This window comes from Trypanosoma cruzi, genomic scaffold (assembly GCF_000209065.1).
Source record: "Trypanosoma cruzi strain CL Brener 1047053516293 genomic scaffold, whole genome shotgun sequence".
In the NCBI taxonomy this organism is placed as follows: Eukaryota; Euglenozoa; class Kinetoplastea; order Trypanosomatida; family Trypanosomatidae; genus Trypanosoma; species Trypanosoma cruzi.
Window position 1 is genome coordinate 144,108 of NW_001849488.1, and position 3,530 is coordinate 147,637.

The 3,530-nt window shown below is 47.6% G+C and overlaps 2 protein-coding genes across 2 annotated transcripts, besides 4 other annotated features; both read left to right on the forward strand.

Annotated features, from left to right (window-relative positions):
- Positions 1 to 3,530: a sequence feature (heterozygous, non-Esmeraldo-like haplotype).
- Positions 62 to 122: a sequence feature (T-rich).
- Positions 497 to 537: a microsatellite.
- On the forward strand, positions 733 to 2,175 carry Tc00.1047053509609.10 (hypothetical protein, conserved; the record flags this gene model as incomplete). The annotated part of the gene is made up of 1 exon (XM_797932.1): positions 733 to 2,175. The coding sequence occupies one exon, from the start codon at positions 733 to 735 to the stop codon at positions 2,173 to 2,175; it is 1,443 nt and encodes a 480-aa protein (XP_803025.1).
- Positions 2,590 to 2,636: a microsatellite.
- Tc00.1047053509609.19 (DNA repair and recombination helicase protein PIF1, putative) lies at positions 2,668 to 3,530 on the forward strand (the record flags this gene model as incomplete). The annotated part of the gene is made up of 1 exon (XM_797933.1): positions 2,668 to 3,530. A coding segment is annotated over one exon (863 nt), but the record flags the coding sequence as incomplete, so codon positions are not given.

Below are 3,530 nucleotides of genomic sequence, written 5' to 3' on the forward strand. Positions count from 1 at the left end.
GGGGGGGGGGGGGAAGAAGAAGGAAATATATACACACATATATGCTGTAAATTCAATAACCTCTTTTTTTTGCCTATACATTCTGTTTTTTTTTATTATTTACTTTTTTTTCTTTTCTCTCCGTGTGTGTGCAAGTCATGGTGTTGATGATTAATTTTCTTCTCCCTGTTGGTGGTGATGTGCGTGATTGTGCCTACACACAAAAACACACATTCATGTTAAAGGGAGCGGGAAACGAATATGAGTGCTCTCGTCACGCGCGCCTGCACGCATCGCTCACACAAATGTCACTTCCCATGACTTTATTTCCCCCTCCCCGGGAGTTGTGCGATGAAAAAATTCCACCGGCACCGAGAACGTCGAGAGGGCGAACGGATGGTGGCAGGAAATTTTTTTTGGGTGGATGGGAGGCGGGAGTGTGAGGCTCCGAGGGAAAAAGAAATCAAGAGTCAATTAGACACACCCACACCCGCCTAGAAGAGTGTAAAAAGCACGCAAAAAGCAAAAAAAAAAAAAAAAAAGAGAAAAGAAAAAGAACTAAAAGCGAGGAGGATGTCGAAAAGGCCGTTTCTTCTTTGGGTTTTTATTGTGATTTTGAATTTATTTATCTATTTTCCTGCTGGTCTGCTTCTTGAAGAGTGGGCACCGTGGGTGCTGTCTTTTATCTACGTTTTTTTTGTCATTTGCTTTTGTCTTTTACTTCTTTTTTTATTTTGTTTTAAGCGTTTTCAAATGTCCGATCCGCTCCGTGTGACGGTGGAGTGTTGGGAGAACCAGCGGTACCACCCATTGAGGGGATGGGGGTTTCATCGCTTGCCGATGGATCGCAGCACATGGTCGAACAAGAAGGGCGACGCTGTAATTTGCCGTGACAGTTTCCTCACCCCGGTTGGGTGGGTCTGGTCGTCTGACTGGGAAGTGGCGCCGAACGGGAATGAAAGTGATGGCTGGTTTTATGCTGCTGATTTTAGCATCCCGACGCGCTTCTGCTCCGCCATACCGAATGCAATGAGTTATGTACGGCGACGGCGTTGGGTCCGCACGCGGATGCAAGTTGCGGCGGACACCGGCGTTGATTCTGTGCTGCTTGATGCGTTGAGCCTCTCTTCTAGCTTTCAGGCCGATCCACGCCTCGTTTGGCTTAACACTTCCTTCTACGGCTTTGTTGGTGCCTCTGTGAAGGAGCAGCGGGAGAATCAACGTCTCCAGCATCTTAGTTGTTATCATTTACATCGACTTCTTGACATTTCTTGTTCCGAAACGAGCGTGGACAATAATGATGACGATGATGATTTGTGCGGAGAAGAGAAAAATGGACGCGGTTCCCCCTCTCCCTGTCGACATCGCTCTGTGACAACAGAGGTGTTGCGTTGTGTATATCGGTACGGCTTGCCGCAGTGTCTTCGCTCTGCGTTATGGCTTGAATGGTCAGGTGGTTCAACTCTTCTTCGAGAATCGCCGCGCATGTATGATGAGTTACTTGAGCGTTCTGACCGTGTGCATGGACAACCTCTGCAGGATATTTTACAGGACGTTGTGCGAACAGCACCACGACATCCATTTTTTGCTAAAAAAGGAGGTGGTGCAGAGGACCTTCGCAATGTGCTGCTTGCGTTAGAGCTAGCCTGTGTTTTACCATCATATCATCAGGCGTTTAGTTACATTGTGGCAACTGTTCTGTTGAACCTCCCCGCTCGAGAGGCTTTTTGGGTTGTGACGGCGCTTTTTAGCGGGTTTTTGCCCTCCGGCTACCATGAACACTACACCTTGCAGTATGACCTGCAGGTGTACAATGAGATTGTTGCACATAAATTCCCAGACGTGCATGTGCATTTTGCGTCAAAGAGTATTGATGTCTCTGTGTTTGCAAGCGGATGGCTACAAGGTTTGTTCTGTGCCCACTTCCCGTTCTGCACGGCTGCCCGTGTTCTGGATGTTCTGCTTGCCGAGGGCGATAGCAGCACGCTGGTGCGGTTTCTTGTTGCATTTACGGGAAAATTTCGGTCTGAGATTTTGACGATGGACAGCAGTGGATCGCTGGGCTACTTTGCGAATGAGTGGGCACGAAATTGTTTTAACATTGAAGACGTTGTGCGCGCGATGGAAAAGGACGGCCTGAGGTCGGTTGTTCTATCACGGAGGGAGGAACTAACGGGTGCCACTGTTGCCTCGTGATCTCAGACACTGTTGCTGCTGGTGATTGGTGCTTGGTTTCTGGATTCTTCTGTCGCTTGAATTGCCGCATGGGAGACGTTGACGGGATGTTGTTACTTCATCCCTTTTTTCTATTGTGAGTTGTTATCATGACCGCAAGTTTTTTTTCCCCTTTTGTACCTCCTATGAACAACAAATTGTAAGGGAAATGTCAACGCAATCACACCATGCGAGGGAAGGAAAAAGGGAAATAAAGGAAAAAAGAAAAAAGAAAACAAATTTGCACTTTCCATGCGGTGGCTTACTGGATTTAATAGAGTTGCTTTGCAGTGGCTGCGTTTAAACGCACAAGCACACTTGTGCGTTTAACTTTTTTGTTTGTTTGTGTCTGTGTTGGATTTTTTAAATATTTTCAAATTTTTTTGTGCTTTCGTTTATTTACATAAACGCATATATATATATATACACGTACATACGTATATTTTTTCAACGATATTATAGGCGCAAAGGGTGATGTGGACGGGGGCGCTTAAGGCACATCAACACCTGCGTACCATGCGGCGTTGGAATGAAGCGCGTGTTGGGGTTGGTCAGGACGGCATGGTGTGCAATGAGCGGCGTTGTGAGGGGGGCGAGGATAGTGATAGAACGACGCATGCCACATCTCATGCACACATCAGCATTGAGTGTGACAGGGGGGTAATGAAACGCTCACGGGATGTGGCGACAGAAAGTGATGGTAATGATTCGGGCAGTCAATTGACTCCGCTTCTCGTGGGATTTACGGGTAGCGCATCCGTGACGGAAGAGAGAGGCATGATGGAAGAAGGCGGTGATGATGGTGCGGCCCACAATGCAGTGGAAATGGTGTCGCATTCTACCGAGGTTGCAGTGTGTGAGGTGATTGTCTTGGATGATGACAGTCAAGGCGCTGAGAAAAGCAATGTACTGTCGTCGAAGAACTCCACTCCAGCGTCTTATTCGGGGAAACTAGAGCAACTACTCAACTCGGAGAAATCTGCACTGGTTTCCTCAACACCTAGTGGAGAATCACCACCGTCTATGAAATTATCCGCGGAGCAGCATCATGTCTTTGATCTTGTTGTAAAGTATGGCCGATCTGTTTTTCTTACTGGAGGTGCTGGCACGGGTAAGTCCCACCTTCTTCGAGCCATTATTGAAGCATTGCCGCGGTCTTCTACCTTTGTTACCGCCACCACTGGAATTGCAGCACTTAACCTTGGAGGATCCACACTTCATAGTTTTGCTGGTTGCGGCATTGTGGACTTTCAGACGCATAGTGCCGAAGATGTGTGTGACACGGTGCGTGGCAAGTCAAGGGCAAAGCGAAATTGGCGATTCTGCAAGGTGCTGGT